A 19586-nucleotide genomic window follows, 5' to 3' on the forward strand; every position below is an offset into this window, starting at 1 on the left:
ATCATAACCATACAAGATCTAATGTTAAAGTGATTTCTTAGTACTTACATTGTTATATAGGTCGACTAGTTTATGAATCTATGAAAACGAAACGATGCGAGGTTAATAATGTGTTTAACAAATGTTCTTGTGGTTTTCGATATTGCATTATTAATATGTTTGTAAAATTCCTACAGAAATAATGTCTAGTGATAGTATTAATTAGCAAAAGACTAAGAGAGAATGAGGCTTTGATAACAAGAGGACAAAAGCCCCACACACAGCTCACCTGCCCTCGTGGCCAGTGCCCACTTACTACTACTCCTAATACCTTCTCACCGTCTTAATAGTAACATTTAAAGATTCGTGTTCTAGGCTGTGATTTTCTCAATATCTGGCTGTAAAACATATACTAGTAGAGGAGTAGGAAACTTCTTCTTTTCTTTTTATTCTTATAGCTTTATTTATAAAAGCAAATAGTTCAACATAGAGTTTAACCCTAGTTTATCATGTGATTTTGCTGTATACTATCTGTAATAAAAAACCAATTTATTACTGTATATATATTTTGGTGACACACAAAAAAGAGTATTGTTTTGGGTATTGCATAAATTATAAACAAATACGCTGACTTCATGACCAGGTGTATACATGTATAATATTAAATAATATCATAGATATGTTGATTGATACATTACATGTACATTGCAACTACCATGTCCAATCACACATTTTATATATGAAAGAAAATATTTGACAGACATTTTTTATCATACAAAAATGATGACAATAATGTGTTGGACTGGTAAGAGAGAAATGGAATAGAGAATCAAATAGGCACACAAATGGATCCTTCCTTTTTATTATTCCATAGTTTGTTGTATAAACTTGCTTGTAGTAAGTATTACATATATATTGATTTCTCTAACTCCTATGACATTTCTGTTTACTCACCCCCAAATAATAACAAACTTCATCAAAATCTACGTATTTATATATATATATATATATATATATATATATTTAAATGGTAAAAAAAATTACAAATAGAACATGCAAATCGCAACGAACCCCAAAAATCACATCATTTACATATTTCAACTCTTTTTCTCTTTTTTTTTTTCTTCTTCAGATGTTTACAGAATAAAGAAATTGTGGGAAGCTCTGATATTTTTTCTGTAAAATCACTGACACGGAATAAACCGTGAACCCATCATTCTACAAGCTACCTCCATCAATTTACCTGCATATACATTATCATCAGTAACATTCACAAATCATTTAAGTGCAATGAATATATATATGATTATAAAACAAACCCAAAATACCAAAAGACAAAGAGAAAAAAAAAAAAAGGATTTGGTTTGGGGTTTAGTGAAAATTTAGACAAGCTGTCGTTAACGACCAATGTGTCTCACTCTCACAGCTTGTCTTTAAGAATACATAAAAAATAAAAACATTGGTTTCCCTAATTTTAATGATTATTCGTCGGTGCGTTATAGAATAAAAAAGTATGTCGAATAAATAAAAAAAAACAAAAATTTGTTAAGAGAGTTTTTTTTGTCTTCATTCTCTTACAAGTGTCTACTTTATTCCAAATCCCACATGTTCACTTACTTCTACTACCATTAAACGACGATGGCTGCTACTCTTATGTGGTTAATGTTTCATTCCACACACAAAAAAGTCTAGTATAGTTAGTAACGTTTGGAATAAGAAATTTTTGGATGACACAAAACAATGACGCATTTTGGGTTTAGATGTCAAAATCAAATATTTATGGACCGAAAAAGTTAGAATCTAAAAATAATCGTACCAAAAGAGTAATAATGTAAAATTTTTATTATTACCTCTTCTTGATTTAGCAACTTTTTTAACGACCGGAGAAGCGGGTTTAATCTCCGTCGCCGGGGTTTCCTCCGCCGGAAACAAGACTCCGTCGATACCCTGAACCGAAATCCGACCGTCGGTGTAAATATCAGGATCGAACAAGTAAGCAGAGCCTTCACCGTGTCCGAATTTGACAGATCCATCAGCTTCTTGAGCCAACACTTTATGTGGGAATCTCAATGAGTCGTACTTCACTTTCCCAAATCTCCGAACAGCGTTGTACATACTCTCTTCGGTTTGATACTCCGGTATGATGTGGTAATACATAATCTGTTCAGGAGCACCTGGCTCGCTTAGCTGGTCCGTTGTGAGCTTTGCCATGGCTTCGTCGTTAGGAGCAAGAACGGTTAAAACGTAGCCTTCTGACACGAGACGACCCATCTCTGTGGCTAAAGAAGTTAAATTGACGAGTATGTCAGCCATCTCGTTGTATCCACCGTAATGCAAGAGAGTGTGGATGAAATCTTTGACTTGAGCCTCGCCGTTGAAGTGTCCACGTGGGCCACCGGGTCCAGGTGCTGGAGCCGGAGCTAGGGAAGGACCTGGTGACATAGCGTCGTAGATTGGGAGAACAGGAGGAGCACCGGCGGGGACGGCGGGAGCTGGTTTCTTGAGACGGTGGGTTCTTGGGTCAACCTCAGGTGCTCCTTCTGGTATGACGGCGGAGATTGAACGGAGACTACGACGGCGGTTGAAATCTTCTTGAACAGAGCGAGGGATGAGAAGACGTTCGATACCGTGGATGATACCATCGGGTCTGATGACGTCATCAGGACGGACGAGCTCTGCTGAGTCGACTTTTAAAGTGTTGACGTCGACGGTGAGGTGGAGATGGTCGTTGGAGAGAGTACGGTGGTGGTGAGAGAGAGAAGGCCATTGAGGAGAAGTGATTCGTTTAGGGAGAATGTGGAACATTAGTAAAGACTGTAACGATTTGAGATTTCTTGGTTCGAGCAAGAAAGATTTGAAGAGTGGGTCTAGGTTCCGTTCCAAGGCGTCGTTGCGTGGTGCGAAGATTGTGATGTTGTGTTTGCCAACTGCTTCTTCGAGGGTTTGGAGAAGGAGGGCTTTTTCGACTAGTTCAGCTAGCTCTGTGTAGTGAGAGTCGAGGAGAGCTACGAGGACTGAGTTTGAGTTTATTTGACCTGATACGGGTTTGTTATCGGGTAATGCGGTGGCAATGGAGACGGCTAAGAGGAGGAGGAGAAGGAGCTTTGTGACACCATAGGAGGAATCCATGACGGTGGAGAGAGAGATAGAGAGAGAGAAGAAAGAAGTGTCGGCAAAATGAAGAAAGAAGAATTGGGTTTGGTGTTTTTGCTTGTGAAGAAGGAGAGAGAGAAAGAGAGAGATTCTGATGCTGATGTGAAGTTTCTTCTTTCTTTCATTAAAAATTTTATTTTTTTTTGGGTGGGTGGCTTTTTATTTTGGCTTTGTTTTTAATATTTTTTTGGTGAGGGTTAAAAAAAAGTTGGGTCTACTTGAGAAGCAAAGGTATGGTCGTGTCAGCTGATGCCTAACTCGGAGTCTCTCTCTCAGACAAAAGGTTCCTACTTGCTTCTGTTGAAACAACTCAGCACTGTCTGTGGTCTCTGTCTTGGAGCCTCGTGTCGTATTCTGACTCGGTCCATATCTGAACTTCACTTGAAGTAAACACTTTCCATCTTTGTATTTCTAGAAATAAAGAACAAATCAGATTGTTTTGGCTGCAAAATCTATGACGTACGTCTCAAACAACAATTGTAAAACTAATAATTAGCTGCGAATCACCAATGTGTACTATTGGCATTGGTTAATTAAACTATTTGCCAATATAATTGTCACGTTTAAATATGATTTTTTATTATGTTAGTAAATCATGCGTCATTAATATAATGCTGTCGTAGCGATTTCTTTTGTAAGTTCGTGAAACTTGTTTTGGTCTTAAACAATGTTTTCAAAACCGGACCGGACCGGCGGTCGAACCACGTTAACCCGCAAACCGACATCATGTCCGGGTTGGGTTAATATCAAAACCCAAAAGAAATTGAACTGGTAAAAAACCATATCAACCCGCCAAAAAACCAAAAACCGCTGAACCATTAAACCGGATAAAACCGGGTTCTACTTTCTTTTTTGTAAATTTGAGTACAATTAATTTAATTAATTACCTTTTCTAGTTTTCTTCTTAGCAAATAAGCAATAGTAGAGTTTCTTAGAGAATGAAGATTGCATGTTCTACACTCTTATTATCTTATTGTTTTTAGATTTAAATTTCTAAAATATTTTACAAATACTAGTTATACTTTGAGTTTGTTACAGTTTGAGTTTATTACTTTTTAATGTTTTTTAAAAACATTATGATTATTGAATTATTTTATTTGGTATATCCAATTATATCATAGTTATAATCATTGGAAAAAATAGAAGACATATCCATATCTATTATTTATAAAAATATCATCAAAATCAATTGAACTCGGTTGACCCCGGTCGAACAATATTGACTCATGATCCAGAAGCTTTCTCAGTTCAGTTACCGGTCCGGTTTTAAAAACATTGGTTTTAAAAGTAAAAACGTTTGGTGGTTTGTTTGTTAGCAAAAGTAATAACCTAAAAAACTTTTATTAAGGTTTGATCAAAAAAAAAAAAAAAAAAAAAACTTTTATTAAGGCTCTCTCGGCCACCACTGTACGTGGATCCGATCATGATCATGACCGTCCATTCACTATTCCAAAACCAAAGAATTGTGTAGTCTTTTAGTAAAATTTGAAAGATTTATCGATTGGTCATAATGAATCACTTGCAACTCTCATGGCGTCATGGTCTCTAGGTTTCCACGTGCTCTTTTGATTTATGGATTCTTTTTCCTCATCATTCATTACTCCAAAAGCCTACAAGATTTTATCGAATAGCTAAGCTATTATGAAAATCATCACAAAAAACTTGTTTTCTATGATTTGTCCTGCTCTTGCGACACTAAAATTCCTTTCTTTTAAAGTCATCCCTTCTTAAGTGCAACTCCATCGGTTATATATAGCCACATTGATGTCAAAATGTTAATTTATAATATTTTAATTTAATTTAATTATATTTTAATTTATCCAACTAATAAAAAGAAAACAGCAGTAGACTTTGTGTCTTAATTGTTTTGGGCAGAAACACTTTTTTCTCATCTCTCCATCTTTTTTTCATTTTCATTTTTTTTTAATTCTTCTCACCTTCTATCAGATATGTGCGATGGAGATGGTCTAAGTTGTTTTATTCAAACACTCTTTAATGTAGAATTTTTCTTTTGATGGATTACAACAACAAAAAAAAACTAAAGAGTATACTTGGTGATATACGTAGTCATATCAATTATTTATATTTTAATGAACGTAACCACAAAATATTTTCAAAATTACATATATTATGTTGATATACTGCATTGTAAGATTTTACATTACTGATCCAATGGATTTTAGCATTGTTGAGTTAATTTATATAATTATTAGTCTCGTATAGCAGGAAATACATTTGTACTATGTATTGAACGCCAAGTCTCCAACTAAAAAAATTACCAAGGAAGGTAAGATGTCTTTCGTCCTAATGTATCGATTTAAACTTTTGATCTAACAATGTGTCATTTTAATAATTAGAATCTTTGTTTATAATTATAAGACTTAAGACCAATGCATACAACATAAATATAATTTTACCACTACGTACATAAATATATCGTGATGATGAATAAAATACATCTCGAGATGGGGATCTTACTTGATCAATAAATGAATATGGTTAAGTAGTAAGTTTTGTGAGACAGATGTACTGATGTAACATAATAGGTCCTCTCATGGAAATGTGAAGATCATATTTTTTTACTTTTCTTACGCAAAGCCAATAAAAAAACAAATAAAGAGTAGGGTTTGCTTTAGCGTACGTGTGGTGGAAAAACGAGTGACAAAGTCGTAACGTATGATTGATATATAAAATCGCTGTTAATAAATGATCAGAAACGGCGACGTTTCCCCTGCCGGTAGATTTGACATCGCCTTCGAACCGACACTGTCTTTGGTAGTTGGCTTTGCTCCTTCTTTGATTCGAAGCTCCGTTCCGAGTCAGACCCACCAACATTGTAGAGGACACACAAATCTTCAAATAACAATACGAAAAAAGAAAAACAGCTTTGGGATTCATTTTCTTGATATTAAATTTGGCCAAAGAGCTCCTCACCCGTAACATGAACCGAATTCTTCACTATTAAGTTTTTATTTTTCTTCTTCTAATCATTTTGCTTTAGATTGTATTAGGTGTCAATATATATGTTTTTTTGTTTTATAAACACCAATTGTAGAGGAGAGATACATTGTTTTCGAAAAGAAGAGTCAATTGATTTTAAGCGATTTTTATATTAGAGAAAAGAACATTAATTAGACAATAATTGACAAAAGAATGCATTGTACATAAACTTTTCGAGTAGATGCGAGATGTATGGCCATTCGAGATATTACGAAGATCTTGTTATATGACGTTATTAAAGAGAGAATCCTTCAATTAATTTACCATTGATTCGATTCTTGCAGATTTAAAGAATGATAGGACAATTATATAATGTGAATCTACGTATTTATATTTGTATGTTTGTAGTTAGTTTACAATAATTAATAATCCGCTACCTAACTAGAAATATCCATTTATTGTGTTATATATGTACTTATGTATATCACATTACAGACCTTACAATATAGTGTAATGTACTTATGTATATATATAGTTTAGGTTGATGGAGGCGAAATCAATGGTGAACGAAAACAAAGATTGAGGAAACTCAATGGTAAATGTTAGGTGTGGCATTATTTGTAGTACTAATGATTGATCGACAAAAAAATACATTCATCAACTAAAATTTGTAATCTAATGATTTATATTGACATCGTTTGTTGTGTTATCGTCCAAATTAAAACTATGAAATTGTTAAATGTTAGTTTGAACCGACTCTAAAGATTTTAGAGTTCGATCCAAAAATTGTACTAAATCATAAGAAAACTGTAATAGGAAAAAGAAAGCGACAAACAAATAAATGGCATACGGGTAAGACTGATTTTGTGAAAGTCCCAAATACGATTGGGCTTGTCCGGAAAGCCCATATTGTTTTTTTGCGAGAAAACAAAACTGGTTGTTGTCAACTTCGAATTTTTAGCTAATGTTGCATATTTGGCTGCCTGGCTGGTACCAATTAATACGCTAGTCGATACGAATTCAGAACATTAACAACACATCTACGTCCATCGACACAATTTGACATAAAAAAACAAAAAAAAAACATTGAATGGGGTATGTAGCGATGTAGAAATAATACCAAATTAGAAAGGAAGAAAAAAAGATAAAGAGAATTTTTATACAAAAAACTAGTGTGTTGAATGTTGACTTGTTATACAACTTGACTCTTTTGTGGGATTCTCCAACTTTGATTTGCGAAAACTCCGGCGATACTCTTCGTTGTTCCCTGATGGCTCCACCATATCTTCAGCAAAGCTCACTTTCTTCTTCTTTTTCTTGCTTTCCTTATTAGGATGTTGAGGTTCCAGCTTGTCCATGTAATCAGATAGGAGACGCTTGTGAAGCTGAGCTGCAAGGAGCACCACGCTTCCGGAGACAGCGAAGACTGTCATGAACCCAACTGAGCTCTCCATCTTATGAGATTTGGTTGCTGTTAATTTAAATTTAAATGAGAGATGTAAGAGATCAGAAGATATTGTGACATCATCTGAGTTTCGAGGAAGGGAAGCATTGTGTTGAAAATTTTCTCCATTAATGATGACTCTCTTAATTTTCCAAACTTATGAAACAGTTATAATAGAGAGTTGAAAACTTGAAAAAGAACAAAAGAAAAATAAATAAAGGCATGGAAGTGGAAGGTTTGGTAATAAATGGAAGGTGGACTTTGTAAGAATTAAATATGAATCAGGATTTTTTCTTTTTGGACTAGTGTAGATACTATGTACATATCGACGAACTTTAGAACAAGTTGAGGTTGTGTACTACTTACTTCAACTGCGGAACGCTTGTGTTGCGACTTGCGAAAATTAGCTCTCGGATATGTTGCACAAGTCTTCGTTTCTTCTACAGTGAAAGATTTTTTTTTGGTCACCTAATCAATCACTTCTTGATCTTAGTCTTAAGGTTTGGGATTTTCGTTCTTTTTTGCTATATATTTCTAAGACGTGAATAACTTCTTTTATAAAGGATTACTCTGATTCGTAAATCCTAATCCAATTAGGAATAATTTTTTTCCTAAGTCCAAGTGGAATAGTAATATTTTCTTCATAGAGCCTCCCTATATGAAACAATCTCTAAACTCCAAGATATCAGAAAAACGTATCTTATAAATAGAGTTAAGTTCATTCTGGTCAGTTGTAAAGTTGAACAAAACGAGTAAGATACATGCAAATGATTTTTTAGGCGTATGTAACAAATTTTATAATCACCTCACATAACAATTGTAAACAAGCTATAAAGTTACTTGTGGCCAATAATATTCTAAGGCATTAATTGACTACACACATCTCTTTATTTTATTTTCTTAAAGACAACAGTAGCAACCAACCAACCAGCCTATCCTGTGTGGTTCTTTTTTAAAATACAAAATTTCTAAAATAATAAATTTTGGAAAACCAAAAAAGGGAAGAAAAAAAAAGATATTTAGAAAAACTTTGAGAAGAAATAAGAAAATTATGAGGAGTGAACCAAGAAAGTTATTCCCAAATCGTTTGATTTTTATATGTGTAACTTACACAGTGTAATACAACTTAAACAACAAAAATCAGAAGCTATTCTAATTGACCATTCAAAGACTCTTTTTTTTTTTGTGGCCAACCCATGGAATCCATCAATCCAATGCTAATGAATTGACTTTACCAATTCAAAAAATTGCTGAGTCTTATGCAAATGGACTCTATCATATATATTTGTTTGTATAGTGTAGTAGTTAAAGAAAAGTAAAAGTTAACTTGAAGATATAGATCATTGATGTAGAAATAAGAATTGAGTTTTGAGATCCAAGTTTTATTGAAAAGACAATGTTTTATCGAATCTCGTGTATATTTATACCGAAGGTTCAACGTTTTATGGCAGAGAAGATGATAAGATACTAAAGAGAAGAAGCCATAGTCTGCTTCAGAGGGATGAGGTGACTCAGATGATCCAGCTGCTATCATCCTTCACCTCTGATTCTTTCGACCATGTTTGCTGTACATGTTCCCACACCAGCCCTTCTCCTTCCTGCACAATCCACAATACCAATCAACCAACAAACCTCAATGAGCCAGCTCCTATTACACAATCTCTTCTCATACCTTTGAGGTGAATTTGACAGTTGTTGTGCAGCATCTGCGTTCTTCACCTGCAAGTTACAAAATAGTATTACATTTTCTTGGGTTATATATTAAGGATGATGGAGTTTTAGGCAATAAGGCTTTACCATTTTGCTCCCATTTATCAAGCTTTACTATCCATGTCCCAGGAGTAGTATCTGTTGCAAGAACTTGATCTGCCCAAACCCGAAACTTCTTCCCTTGTTTATCTCCGTAGCACTTGCGCAGCTCATCAATGGTATCTCTCAGAGATTTTTCAGCACCAGAAGGATGAACAAACACACCACTCGGGTGCTGTAAGTGGTTTGACACAAGAGTCAGATATATTATTACGCCACTGAAACACATCATTTTATATACTGTTACAATACTTACACATGAAGCTTTGAGGCTAGCAGTGTACGCCTCACAGTTCTCAACCTCACCCCTTCTCCATCTCTCATAGAACAAAAAGAACTTCACAACCTCATGACCAGGGTTCACATTCTCCGTCTTGCACTCTAAGAAGTCAGAGACATCCCTTGGAGAAAGGTTAGGACCAAGCTTGAAGTGACCAATGGCTTCTATAATCCCACTTGCACACCTCTCCTTTGCATGGATCACCTTTGGGTTGTCTTTTGCATTTTCAGCATGCCACTTCAACAGCTCTTCTTGAGCATTGCTTACCTGGGAGAACAAACAAACAGATCTCAACATCGATATGAAAATGAAATGCAGAGAGATGGCTGAACATGATTTGAAAACAAAAAACCAACCATGACGCCATAAACATCAGGAATACTAAACAGTTCAGCATCGTTTCCTGAGTCACCACAAGCAAGAGTATTAACAGGGAGCTTTCCTTCAGTCTTCAGCTTCTTAAGCAGATACGCAAGCGCTTGTCCCTTTCCAGCACCTTGTGGTAAAATATCCAAATCCATGCCTCCACTGTAAATGATTTTGACATCCAACTAAAACAACCAACATAAACAATCTGTTAAGTAACAAAACCTCAAAAGAGACAACACAAAAGCTCAGATGCTACAGATAGCATTATCAAAGCAAAACTCACCCCACGTTTCTCAAACCGTTGTGATAACTCCTTAGTAACTTCCTGAGCCTTACTCTTATCAACATAAAAGCTAACCTTATGTGGCCTCTGCTCAGTTTCAGCCTACAATCAGCAATTCACACACTGTTGTCATCATTGTAACCATTGAGTAGACCACTAGAGAGAGAGATAAGAAACTGTTGTAAACCCAGTGAGATAGTGAGTACCTGAAGCTTCAACTCAGGAAACTTGCAAGCTTCTTCTTTGACAATACCCAAATCCCATTTATTATTCAAAGTATCAACCCAACCATGATCAGGAACCATAGAGTTACCATAAGTAATCTCAGTTCCAACAGACATAATTGTAATATCAGGAGTCAACAAAGGTTTCTCTTTTCGAAGCTCTTTATACAAAGTTGGTGATCTCCCCGTTGAAAAAACAAGAAACGAGTCATGGCGATAAGCGTGTTCCCACAATGAATTGAATCTCAATAAAGAGAGATTCTCAGAATCATGATGATCCACCTGCACATACACACACACACATGTATCAATGAATTCAAACAACCATAGAAAAAAAGGCGTAAAAGGTTTGATTTTTTACCATAGTATGATCAAGATCCGATACAATCATGAGACGAGGTGGTGATGTTAGCCGCTCCATGATTGATATTGTGAGAATGTCGTCGGATCAGAATTAGACGAACGTGAACACTCTTACAGTTACGAATGTGTTTATCTCTATGTGTGTGTACCTCAAATTCGGATCGACGATCTCTTCTTGGCCTTTGGTTTGTGCGATCCAAGAAGATGATTACACGTGTAACATATCTAACCGGCAACGGATACGAATAAATTTACACGTATATTCGTTTTTATTATACTACTTAATAACTAAAAATATTCGTTACTAGAAACATCGAATGATGATGATGATGTTAACAAAACATTATTCATTTAATATATTCAAGATTTGGTTTCTTTTTTCAAAGAACCAATTCAAGAGTTGAGGAGAAAAGGAAAGGAGCAATGGAAACAACTTAAACCAATTTGGTCTTCTTACACACACACAGTCTTATTGGCAGTTGCATATATTACACATGAGAACAGAAGCAAGCAAAAACAAACATAAGCGCACACTGATAAGATAAAGGATATGAGCTAGGAAGAAGATGGATCCTCTTGGTGTTCAAATTGGAAGATGACTCCATCATCCTTCTTGAAGTAATGTGTCGTGTGATCCACCACCTGAAACACCAACAATTTTATGTCACAATTACAAAAGAATCACTCATTACTATTTTTAGATTTATAAAAACAAAAACCTCAACTTACATTTGTGTCGGTGAGCTCTAAGTTGTAAAAGTCCATGGAACTGTCTTTGAAGAGTGGTCCAGCATGCCAAGTACCATGGTTGAGTTTGATATACTTTGGTCCCGAGATTCTGAAGACGCGCACCTCGTCAACAGGAGGAGGAACGTACCAATGACCAGACTTTGATTTGACTTTATTATCTACTCCCTTTCCAACATCATCATCGTTTTTAATAATAGACGGCTTAGCCACTCCAAGATACCAAACGTGACCACCTATTGATCCTAGACACTGTGTCACGTTTGCGTGATGAGTGATGCTGCCAAATCTCAAGGGTGCATCATTGAGCGTCATTAGATAGAACCTGTTCCCCAAATCCCAAAGTGTGTGTACAAATCCACAGTGAGAGATCAAACAAATCTGAAAACCTAAAAATCTCATACATACATATATATATATATATATACTCAAGTCACATCACATAGACTGGTGGTATATTAGTTCCCGCTCAAAGTTGAGGGATTCTAGAATCATCTAGGGAGAGAGTAAGAGTAGAGAGAGAGTACCGTGGGGTTCCTTTGGAGAGATCCAATTGAGCGTCGTTGGGACCGAAACGTTCACCATCACGAGAGACTTCGATGACTTGACCATACTCTGCGAAGTTCTCAGAAGTAGCTTCGATCGGGATCAGATTCACTTCCACAAGTGATTTCGCCATTATTGTAAAATTGTGACTTCACGACACTAAAATAATTGCAAGTGAAGCAGATTGAGCTGTTTTTTTATCCACTCAAATAAAAAAAAAGAAGTTCAAAATCGATCAGAAAACACCCAAAATATATTTGGGTTTAACTGTAGATTGAAAACATATAAGATCAAACTAAAAAAAGAGATAAAATAAACGGTTCGTTTTGTATTTTCTGGATTGTTTGTTAATCTTTTGTATATTTTGGGCTTATTTTTTTATTTTTTTTTTACATTCATTTTACAGTACATAGAAACGTGGAAATGTGGAAGAGATGGTTCCTTCCTTAACATTAGGAAGACCAATTCTCTTCTCTTTATTTTAACTTGAAACAAAATAAGCATATATAATCAAACATGACAAAGGTTGAACTGGTGGTCTCCGGTTCAATCGGTTCAGCAGCTGCATTAGGACGATGATGTCTCCTCCTCTTTGGGTTCTTCAAATCGGAAGATGACTCCATTGTTCTTCTTGAAATCATATGTCGTCTCATCCACCACCTAAAGAATATATATATCAATCATCAATTAATTAATGTCGTCGATACAAGAATATATCAGCGATTACTAATAATATATCACTCACATCAGTGTCGCTGAGCTCAAGGTTGTAGAAGTCCATGGAACTATCACTGAAGAGCGGCCCAACATGCCAAGTACCACGGTTGTATTTAACAAATTTAGTTCCTGAGACCCTGAAGACACGCACCTCTTCAACAGGAGGAGGAGCGAACAAGTGACCATACTTTGATTCTACAACTGTTGTAGTATCTACTACTACTCTCCTTGCATCATCACCTTCAATAAGAGACGGCTTAGCCACTCCGACATACCAAACACGAGCTCCTATTGATCCTATGCACTGTGTCACGTTTGCGTGATGAGTGATCTTGGAAAATCCAAAGGATGTATGTTGTAGCGGCATAATATATAACCTGTCAATAAATTATAAAAGTGTGATTACAAAAAAAAAAAACAAATCTTGAATTTTATTTTGGATCGGGACAGAGTAGAGTAGAAAGAGTACCGTGGGGTTCCTCTGGAGAGATCTAACTGAGCGTCCTTGGGACCGAAATGATCATCATCACGATAGGCTTCGATGATTTGACCATAGTCAGCGAATGTCTCCGAAGTAGCTTCGATCGGGATCAGATTCATCACTTTCTCCATCGTTGACCTCCTCCACAAGAAAATCAAGATTCCGAGCTATTTATACCCCAAAAAAAAAAAAAATATTTAAAATAATAATCAGAAAACACCCAGTTTTGGGCTTTCTTGTTTAATTTTAAAAGTATGTGATTAAAGTGAAAATTGTGAGGAAAATAAAGGACTATACTTCTTCTCCTTCCTTTTGTGAGCTCCTTGGTCAGATCAGACCATTGTTGGGGGGAGAGAAAATGAGCGGAGCCGGTAAGAAAGTGGCGGATGTGGCATTCAAAGCTTCGAGGACGATAGATTGGGATGCTATGGCTAAGGTTCTTGTCTCAGATGCGGCTCGCAAAGAGTTCTCAAGTCTTCGTATTGCTTTCGATGAGGTTAACTCTCAGCTCCAGACCAAATTCAGCCAGGTCTCTCTCTCTCTCTCTTCCTATTCTTTCTCTCCATCTCTTTTATATTTAGATCATCTATTTTGAATCATCCCTTACCTAAGTTCTTGTTTTTGATCAGGAGCCGGAACCTATTGACTGGGATTTGTATAGAAAAGGGATTGGGTCTGGCATTGTTGACATGTACAAAGAAGCTTATGACAGTAAGTATACTTATTACTCTCTGCTCTTTCATTTGTGTTTCCTTTTGTGATTGCTATAAATTTTGGGTATAGACAGACGAAACTAAGCATTCTTTTGCTGTTTCTGTTTGCTTTGTAAGAACTAAAGTTGAAATCTTCTTATTGCTGCAGGCGTTGAAATTCCCAAGTACGTGGACAATGTAACTCCTGAGTACAAGCCCAAGTTTGATGCTTTGGTGAGTTATACCATATAGAAAGTAGTAGATTTGTTAAGATATTTCAATTTTTTAAAAAAAGTTTTTTCATACCAAGTTTTATAGTGGCTTTGTCTCATGCTATGATTAGTTGGTGGAACTGAAAGAAGCAGAGCAGAAATCACTAAAGGAATCTGAGCGACTGGAGAAAGAAATCATTGATGTCCAAGAGATTAGCGTAAGTAATTAATTTGGAACAAATTTATGATCATAAGATAAGATGAAGAACAAGGAGGGTTTCTGATACATATATCTTGCTTGTGTTGTTGGGGTTGATCACAGAAAAAGCTAAGCACAATGACGGCGGATGAGTACTTTGAGAAGCATCCAGAGCTGAAAAAGAAGTTTGATGATGAAATCCGCAACGACAACTGGGGATACTGAGAGCGTTATTTCCAAAAGACACTCTACTTTGTTTTCACTGTGAATTTGTGAAGTTTATCATAACAATAAGCAGTGATTTTGTACTGATAAGACTCCTTTGGTTTGTGTTTAGCAAATTCACAACGTTTTTTTTTCTTTCTTTAATTAACATCTACCATCAGGAAAAAAGCTTATTGATTGAGGTGTGTTATGTTGGTGACAAAGGGAGTAACAAATTTAGCTTCACACTCTGTATTATGGCGATTTGAGGAAACTGTATATACCATTGAAGTAGTTGTAACTTGTAGGGAGCGCAAAAAATAACTTCTTTTTTTAGCCAGAGAGTTTGAAACTGTCCTCAATGCACAACAAAATAATGAACTATTTCTTTGTCAAAAATTTGCAAAGTAGCATTTAACAAAAGAGGAGAGTCTCCGGCTTAAACTGCCCCCAAAAAAACTTCGTAGCAGCAAAGCAAAGTAATATCCCATTAGCAAAGCTTCTTCTGACCAAAGCTGATCCGCTAGTAAAATCCCATTAGCAAAGCTTCTTCTGACCAAGCTGATCCGCTAGCACAGCTTCCTCGTTCTTCTGCATAGCTTTCTTGGCTAGTTCGTAGCCAGCAAAGTTCATAGCACCTAGAGGAGCCACCCAGAAGAATCTCGGGACTGCTCCTTTGAACAAACCAAGCGGTCCTTCATTACGCAGAATCGAGACAACAACCATCGACATTGAGATCGGTTGCCCTGGTGTTGCAGTCATCATTCTCGTCTTCATCACATCAAATGGGGTTGTTACAACTGCTGCTATACCTCCTGACACCGCCCCAACCGCTATTGTTTCCCATGCCTCGAGTTCTCTTCCCAGCGCTTGCGCCACCATCTACAATACCCACACAAAACCCCAATCAATACAACAAATACAGTTTTGACCATTTTGATAATCTCATCATTTCGGTTTTCTTACCTTTTTGGACTCTGCGTACAGTCCCATGCCAACAACGTATAGTGGAACTTCACGACAAAGAGTTGCGCCTGTCCCACGGAAAAAGCCCCTTGGACCATCTTGCTTCCACGTCCCTACAATGGCTTCCCCAACATTATTAAACATGCCAGCCTGCAACCGTTGCTTCAGCACCTCACATGGAATCCGCACAGCTGTGCCTAATAGCGTGCTGCAGAATGATGCAATCGATTGAACCTGCATCAAATGCTCAACATTGCTTACTGAGTACAAAACACAAAGATCAGAAAGCGCAAATGCAAAAAATGTAACCGTTAACCGAAGGCAGTTGGGTTCTTCTTCAGAAACCATATACAACTATATCCATGAACTATAGAGGGCAAAAGCAGTGGTGAGGTTCTAGGAAAACGCTATAATGTTGGGTTTTCCAGAGTTTTGAAGTCATTTAATATAGCTTCTTCAGTAACGCAACATCTATAAGAACCCATAATAATACATAATCTTGTAGCAAAAATTAGAACAGTGAGAAGAGTGATCATCACCTGAATTTCTGGGAGATTGGGAGCAAAGTTGATCAACACTAGTTTGCTTGCTTCGAATATTCCTGTCCGCAGGCCATGGCTACAATGATGAAAGAGATTAAACCACATTGAAATGAAATTTCACAAATATAAGTAAAAGTATCTTTGATTCGAAACAACTGAAAAGACCTTGAAAATTGTCCAAGAATTGCAGGAATAGAACCCCTATATACTCCCCGTACACCAATCTCAGGAAGCTTTGCTATTACTTCAGGAAATGATAAGGTTGATGCTTGCACACGTGTCTGGCAAGAAAGTAATAATGAAACCGTCAAACCAACAGTATGACACAATAAGCCATGAGGAATATTTGCATACTACATCTATCTAAACATTCTAACATCGTAGAAGCAGATGTCAAATATGCCCTGATGGAGGCTGAGCGTTGTGGTATTTACTTATATTGCTCCAAAAGCAACAAGAGGAAGAGGACTCACCTTGATTGTGTCAATCGGATGCAGTAAGGAAGTGGAGAGAGCAGAGGCAAGCCCTCCCGCTAATGCAGATTTTAGAACATCTCCAGCAGGTAAGGCCACAGGGGGTGCAACAGCAACAACAGTCGCAGCTTCAAACCAGATATTCCTATACAAGTAGCAGGACAACACAAGTTACAGGTTTGAAGTGTCTACGGAAATCAACATGATTTAGATAAGGGAAACCAAGGGGGAACTGGTCCGGTTCAATTCAAACAATTTTACTCATTAGTGCAAAGACAAAATGCTACAAAATAAAACATCAACTTTGTTCTACAGCAAAGAATTATACTTACCGAGGATCATCTTGTAAACGCTCATATGGCAGCAAAACCATGAAATTACGGAAATGTCCATATGATATAGACTCCTCGGCATCAGCCTTCAAAAATCGCATCATGGCTATAGCATTTTCTTCATTAGCAGGAAGTCCTGCGTTATCTAGTGATGCCAATATCTCACTCTTTTGAAGAGTACCAGACTTGGTCAAACAGAGAGAAGTATAGGCACGGAGGATGGTTGGCTCCTTCTGTTCCATCAAGGACAAAAATTGCTTCCAACCAAACGATTTCGAGAAAAGATGACTCCTAGCTCGTCGCATAAATTCCTTGGCGTATCTTCTTGGCAATTTTCTCCTCCTCATTGCAATTTCCAGATCTTCCAAAGTTACTTTACCATCACCATCTCTATCTAATTCTTCAAAGAACCTCCTGCCTGGAAGCCACAGAGAGTTATATTGGACGAAATGGATTATATTATCATACAAAACGTAAACACCCAATTTTCAAAAGCAAATAAGAAATGTGTTCCTTGTATTAGCAGACAATCTAATATTGAGAAACTGCAACATATATTAGTTTAGTTATAACAGTTGAGACACTAGTTTAGGATGCTGACAAGAGCAGACAATAAAAGCGAAGACATGATAAAGTATGTCTATGTCCAATTAGCCATAGCAACAACAGGGTTTCCTTTTCAATGATTTCAACCAACACAAAATGCGTTCAACACTCAACTTCAAGCTTTGGTAAGATGAGTAATAAATATGCAATGCTAGCACACAGCTCTCTTTGCTTACTAAGTTATCAAGAATATGCAAGGGTATTATTAATAGAAAAGGAAGGATTCATACCTTCAGACTCGGTGTATCTGAAAAAATCCTGAACAGAAATTAGTTTTTTCTTGTCCGGGTGATCTCTTGAAGGTCGTCCTAATTGCGGTAAAAGCTCAATAAGCTCAGTTAATGAAATCGTGGACAGCGTGGATTTTAAGCGCTCTACATTAGACAAAGGTATACTGAGAAGTCCACTTGCAAGGCTCTGTGGAGAATCAACTGCACTTTCCTCCTTACCAGCAGTACTGACATTACTTTCATCAACATCTCCACTTATGGGAGACGTCAGACCAACAATACCTGACGCCACATCTCCAACTCTGGCAAACATCAAGTTCCCGAGGAATCCATTAACGTCGAGTTTTCTAGCCTCCCAAATGTTAAAGATAAGTGGACTATCATTACGAGTAGCTTCCTTGGAAGAACAAGATTCATTCTCTGAATTATCCTGTATGAACTGGTCCAGCTTCTGGAGATTCTGAGTCATCATTTCAACAACAAAACCCATGGCACATTCAATAGAAAAAGGGTTCCCTTCCTTTACTAAAGATTCAGCCTTTGATTTAAGGACGTGTTTACGTGAATGCAAAAGACTGTTGTCATCATCATCATCCTCCAATTTGTGAATCCTCTTTTTACCAATCTTGAAAGGAATAGGAAAAGCATGAACAAAACCACTAACCAACAAAGACCAAGTCATGGCAAACTTGAAGCAATTGGTACAAGAATCATCATCATCTTTTTTCTCCAAAGACTTGTCTTTCTTTTTCAACCCAACCTCACTTCTACTACGACTGGCTAAATTGGGAGAAAACATACCAAAGAGTGACTTCACAGGGATCTTGATAGACAAACCTTTCTTCCTCTCTTCACTAACCACACAGTGAACACTAGTATTAGCAACCACACCACAGTGAACATTAGCATTGTCGTCAAATTCAGGAGGAGTAGCACAAATCCGTTTCTTCTTCTTACTGTTTCTTCCAGATGATCTCAAAGCAAAAACCAGATCCCTTTCTTTGGTAACCCAGCAGTTTTCAATATCTCTTGCCGCCTTTTTAACACCGAGCTCAATCGGAAGAAGAGCATCTTTAACTACTACTTGGATTGAATTGAATATAGTCTCCATAGGATCATTACTAGACACCATTGCGTCAGATACTCTGTTACACCACACAAACCATTCAATGGGAGAGATACCAAAAGAACACAAAGATCGAACCCTAGGAATCGAAACGAATCGAAGTTCTCAAAGAAAACCCAAAGTCCCTCTCACATAAAAGAAACCCTAAAAAACTGCTACGAAAGGAATTAAAAAGAATCAGAAGAAGAAGAGAAAGAAGCGTAGCGAAGACGATTCAGATATCGATTTTGGCCATTATTGTGGGGGAACACAGAAGCGTTAAGCAAAGGCGGGTGAGATAACAGAGAATCAAAAGAAGATGAGATTGAGTGAGAGCTAAAAGCTTGAAAACAGAGAGATAGAGAGAGAGCAAAGATATGGTGAGAGTAAGAATGAGAAGAGAGGAGGAGGTAACCATGAAATGATGATGACCCCTCTTTTGCCTTTTTAGTTCCTTCCCTTCTTCTTTCTTTTCTTTTTTTTTTTCGGTTTAGAAAGAAAATGAAAAATGAAAAATTGGAAGAAGATAAAGACATGGATATTTATTTATAACAGATAATAGTATTTAATTTACGAATTTTCATGTAATGGATAAATCGTGACCGGGTCTCATAAAATCATCGTAATCCAGTTTTATGCTTTTTTTTTCTTTAGTTTTAAGCTATTAAAAATATTTTTTTTAAAAAATAA

At 36.7% G+C, this 19586-nt stretch overlaps 6 protein-coding genes and 1 pseudogene across 7 annotated transcripts; 1 reads left to right on the top strand and 6 right to left on the bottom strand.

The window, feature by feature from the left end:
• Positions 1–813: 813 nt before the first annotated feature.
• On the bottom strand, positions 814–3593 carry LOC104785948 (fasciclin-like arabinogalactan protein 16). The gene is made up of 2 exons (XM_010511247.3): positions 1830–3593; positions 814–1222 (listed from the first exon to the last, which is right to left on the bottom strand). Exons 1-2 carry the CDS (start codon positions 3106–3108, stop codon positions 1164–1166), a joined length of 1338 nt encoding a protein of 445 aa, XP_010509549.1. The 5' UTR covers positions 3109–3593; the 3' UTR covers positions 814–1163.
• Positions 3594–7026: 3433 nt separating this feature from the next.
• On the bottom strand, positions 7027–7809 carry LOC104785949 (uncharacterized; annotated as a pseudogene). Its single transcript, XR_015598456.1, has one exon. The product of XR_015598456.1 is annotated as an uncharacterized LOC104785949 (transcript).
• A 1029-nt stretch (positions 7810–8838) lies between these two features.
• Positions 8839–11042, bottom strand: LOC104785950 (putative sucrose-phosphatase 2). The gene is made up of 8 exons (XM_010511248.3): positions 10843–11042; positions 10464–10763; positions 10258–10359; positions 9962–10156; positions 9582–9872; positions 9314–9500; positions 9189–9235; positions 8839–9114 (listed from the first exon to the last, which is right to left on the bottom strand). Exons 1-8 carry the CDS (start codon positions 10900–10902, stop codon positions 9028–9030), a joined length of 1269 nt encoding a protein of 422 aa, XP_010509550.2. The 5' UTR covers positions 10903–11042; the 3' UTR covers positions 8839–9027.
• A 134-nt stretch (positions 11043–11176) lies between these two features.
• LOC104785951 (uncharacterized) lies at positions 11177–12421 on the bottom strand. Its single transcript, XM_010511249.2, has 3 exons — positions 12119–12421; positions 11574–11916; positions 11177–11486 (listed from the first exon to the last, which is right to left on the bottom strand). Exons 1-3 carry the CDS (start codon positions 12268–12270, stop codon positions 11400–11402), a joined length of 582 nt encoding a protein of 193 aa, XP_010509551.1. The 5' UTR covers positions 12271–12421; the 3' UTR covers positions 11177–11399.
• A 56-nt stretch (positions 12422–12477) lies between these two features.
• Positions 12478–13501, bottom strand: LOC104785952 (uncharacterized). The gene is made up of 3 exons (XM_010511250.3): positions 13324–13501; positions 12883–13231; positions 12478–12797 (listed from the first exon to the last, which is right to left on the bottom strand). The coding sequence occupies exons 1-3, from the start codon at positions 13464–13466 to the stop codon at positions 12705–12707; spliced, it is 585 nt and encodes a 194-aa protein (XP_010509552.1). The 5' UTR covers positions 13467–13501; the 3' UTR covers positions 12478–12704.
• LOC104785953 (ATP synthase subunit d, mitochondrial) lies at positions 13413–14945 on the top strand. The gene is made up of 5 exons (XM_010511251.3): positions 13413–13864; positions 13965–14046; positions 14197–14261; positions 14371–14457; positions 14562–14945. Exons 1-5 carry the CDS (start codon positions 13694–13696, stop codon positions 14661–14663), a joined length of 507 nt encoding a protein of 168 aa, XP_010509553.1. The 5' UTR covers positions 13413–13693; the 3' UTR covers positions 14664–14945.
• Positions 14946–14951: 6 nt separating this feature from the next.
• Positions 14952–19500, bottom strand: LOC104785955 (uncharacterized). The gene is made up of 7 exons (XM_010511252.3): positions 17792–19500; positions 16956–17373; positions 16624–16768; positions 16316–16431; positions 16148–16226; positions 15609–15842; positions 14952–15524 (listed from the first exon to the last, which is right to left on the bottom strand). Exons 1-7 carry the CDS (start codon positions 18921–18923, stop codon positions 15180–15182), a joined length of 2469 nt encoding a protein of 822 aa, XP_010509554.2. The 5' UTR covers positions 18924–19500; the 3' UTR covers positions 14952–15179.
• Between the last annotated feature and the right edge of the window lie 86 nt (positions 19501–19586).

This window comes from Camelina sativa, chromosome 5 (genome assembly GCF_030686135.1).
Source record: "Camelina sativa cultivar CO46 ecotype springtype chromosome 5, ASM3068613v1".
NCBI classification, from domain to species: Eukaryota; Viridiplantae; Streptophyta; class Magnoliopsida; order Brassicales; family Brassicaceae; genus Camelina; species Camelina sativa.

Bases quoted from the DNA above. Each gene is read 5' to 3' on its own strand.
- LOC104785948 (XM_010511247.3), bottom strand. From the start codon at position 3,108: ATGGATTCCTCCTATGGTGTCACAAAGCTCCTTCTCCTCCTCCTCTTA. The intron at 1,223-1,829 runs GTAATAATAAAA...ATGTATATGCAG, and splicing joins AGTTGCTAAATCAAGAAGAG to GTAAATTGATGGAGGTAGCT.
- LOC104785950 (XM_010511248.3), bottom strand. From the start codon at position 10,902: ATGGAGCGGCTAACATCACCACCTCGTCTCATGATTGTATCGGATCTT. The intron at 10,764-10,842 runs GTAAAAAATCAA...GTGTATGTGCAG, and splicing joins CGGATCTTGATCATACTATG to GTGGATCATCATGATTCTGA. The intron at 9,873-9,961 runs GTTGGTTTTTTG...TTGTTCTCCCAG, and splicing joins CTGATGTTTATGGCGTCATG to GTAAGCAATGCTCAAGAAGA.
- LOC104785951 (XM_010511249.2), bottom strand. From the start codon at position 12,270: ATGGCGAAATCACTTGTGGAAGTGAATCTGATCCCGATCGAAGCTACT. The intron at 11,917-12,118 runs GTACTCTCTCTC...TTTGGGGAACAG, and splicing joins CTCTCCAAAGGAACCCCACG to GTTCTATCTAATGACGCTCA. The intron at 11,487-11,573 runs GTAAGTTGAGGT...TTGGTGTTTCAG, and splicing joins TAGAGCTCACCGACACAAAT to GTGGTGGATCACACGACACA.
- LOC104785952 (XM_010511250.3), bottom strand. From the start codon at position 13,466: ATGGAGAAAGTGATGAATCTGATCCCGATCGAAGCTACTTCGGAGACA. The intron at 13,232-13,323 runs GTACTCTTTCTA...ATTTATTGACAG, and splicing joins CTCTCCAGAGGAACCCCACG to GTTATATATTATGCCGCTAC. The intron at 12,798-12,882 runs GTGAGTGATATA...TATATTCTTTAG, and splicing joins TTGAGCTCAGCGACACTGAT to GTGGTGGATGAGACGACATA.
- LOC104785953 (XM_010511251.3), top strand. From the start codon at position 13,694: ATGAGCGGAGCCGGTAAGAAAGTGGCGGATGTGGCATTCAAAGCTTCG. The intron at 14,047-14,196 runs GTAAGTATACTT...TTATTGCTGCAG, and splicing joins GTACAAAGAAGCTTATGACA to GCGTTGAAATTCCCAAGTAC. The intron at 14,262-14,370 runs GTGAGTTATACC...TGCTATGATTAG, and splicing joins AGCCCAAGTTTGATGCTTTG to TTGGTGGAACTGAAAGAAGC.
- LOC104785955 (XM_010511252.3), bottom strand. From the start codon at position 18,923: ATGGTGTCTAGTAATGATCCTATGGAGACTATATTCAATTCAATCCAA. The intron at 17,374-17,791 runs GTATGAATCCTT...TGTGGCTTCCAG, and splicing joins CAGATACACCGAGTCTGAAG to GCAGGAGGTTCTTTGAAGAA. The intron at 16,227-16,315 runs GTCTTTTCAGTT...TCATCATTGTAG, and splicing joins ATTCTTGGACAATTTTCAAG to CCATGGCCTGCGGACAGGAA.